At 36.9% G+C, this 1,645-nt stretch overlaps 1 protein-coding gene across 1 annotated transcript; it reads left to right on the top strand.

The window, feature by feature from the left end:
- Nucleotides 1-719: 719 nt before the first annotated feature.
- Nucleotides 720-972, top strand: J056_004096 (uncharacterized protein; the record flags this gene model as incomplete). The annotated part of the gene is made up of 2 exons (XM_009272243.1): nucleotides 720-737; nucleotides 784-972. The coding sequence occupies 2 exons, from the start codon at nucleotides 720-722 to the stop codon at nucleotides 970-972; spliced, it is 207 nt and encodes a 68-aa protein (XP_009270518.1).
- Between the last annotated feature and the right edge of the window lie 673 nt (nucleotides 973-1,645).

The raw sequence follows: 1,645 nt of genomic DNA, 5'->3' as shown, positions 1-1,645 counted from the left end.
ATTTAAGACTGCTTTTCTCTCCTGTTTACAGATATTATTCATACCTAAATAGCCTAACAATCCATTATATCAAGTAACCTATAATAGGTATTGTTACAAGGTACGTAAAAACGAGAAAGAGGAAGAGAAAACCGGGTTTAACACCAAGTATGGGCACTTCCAATTCAAGGTTATGCCGTTTGGTCTACGTAACGCGCCAGGAACTTTCCAATACTTGATGCAAGACATTTTAAAGAATAAATTGGATCAATATGTCGCGGTATACATCGACAATATACTAATATACAGTAGGACATACGAAGAACATTAAAGCACCTCAATTTGGTCTTAAAAAAGCTAAAGGAGAACCAATTATATGGCAAGTTATCAGATGTGAATTTGCCATGAAACGTATAAAATTTTTAGGTTACGTCATGGATCAAAACGGTGTGCAACCAAGAGACGACAAAGTTAAGGTAGTAACAGAATGGCCAAAGTTGAGCAGCTTAACAGAATTTCAGTCATTTATGAGATTTTTACAGTATTACAAGATGTTTATACCTAACCTAAGTCAGATATAACTACCACTAACTGTAACAATACCGATTAAAGGCTACCTGATATAATAGATTGTTAGGTTTTTTATGTATGAAAAGCATCTATAAACAAGAGAAAAAAACAGCCTTAATAGTCTAGAGAAAGTTCTGGAAGATTCTCGGGATTGAGTTCATGTGATAGTGATGTCATCAAAGGTTCCAGTGCGATCTAGAAAGTGTTTTAGTTACACTAACAGAATTAACAAAGAAAAACAATAAACTTGTCTGGGGAGAGAAACAACAAAGGAATTTTGATACATTGAAGAGAAAATTAGCGTCAGCACCAGTCCTTAAGATTCCAACCAGAATTGGAAAATTCAAGGTAACAACAGACGCATTAGGGTCAGCAGTCGGCGCCGTATTGGAGCAAAAAGAGAACGGGGAAAAAGACCAGTAGCGTATTTATCTCAGAAGTTAAACGGTTCACAACTACACTGGAGCATTAGAGATAAGGAATTATACGCAATCATCGTGGCAATCACAAAATGGAAGCACTATTTACTGGGCAGAAGTATTACGGTTAACACAGATCACAAAACGATCGTAACATTTAGGAAAGCAGAATTTTCTTCAAGAGTAGCAAAATGGTCAGAGCTTTGGGCAGAGTATGATATAGAGGTCAAATACAAGCCAGGAAAGGATAACAAGCTGGCAGATGCACTGTCAAGGAAGATGGAACTCAACGTACTAGATTTAACAAGGATGGAAGAAACATTTCAAGAAAAGCTAAAAAGAGATTATCAGGAAGATGAAAAAATTAAAGAAAAACTAGAAAATATACAAAATAACGAAAACAACACGAATGACACATAAAAGATCCGAGAGGAACTACTAGCATTCAACGCACAACCAGGAGACATTGACAAAGAGAGATTGGTATTACCAAAAGGAGAAACGAGAGATATTATTCTCCACGACATGCATGACACACCAGTAGCCGGACACCTGGGCACCGAAAAAACCCATAACTCAATTGCAAGATATTATTATTAGCAAGGAATGTACGAGGACATTAAACGGTACGTTACCAGTTGTAAGACATGACAGGTTGCCAAAACGGCAACCCAACC

This window comes from Wallemia ichthyophaga (genome assembly GCF_000400465.1).
Source record: "Wallemia ichthyophaga EXF-994 unplaced genomic scaffold scaffold60, whole genome shotgun sequence".
Classification (NCBI taxonomy): domain Eukaryota; kingdom Fungi; phylum Basidiomycota; class Wallemiomycetes; order Wallemiales; family Wallemiaceae; genus Wallemia; species Wallemia ichthyophaga.
The sequence above is the reverse complement of the archived record's forward strand: the minus strand, read 5'-3'. Positions and strand labels throughout refer to the sequence as shown.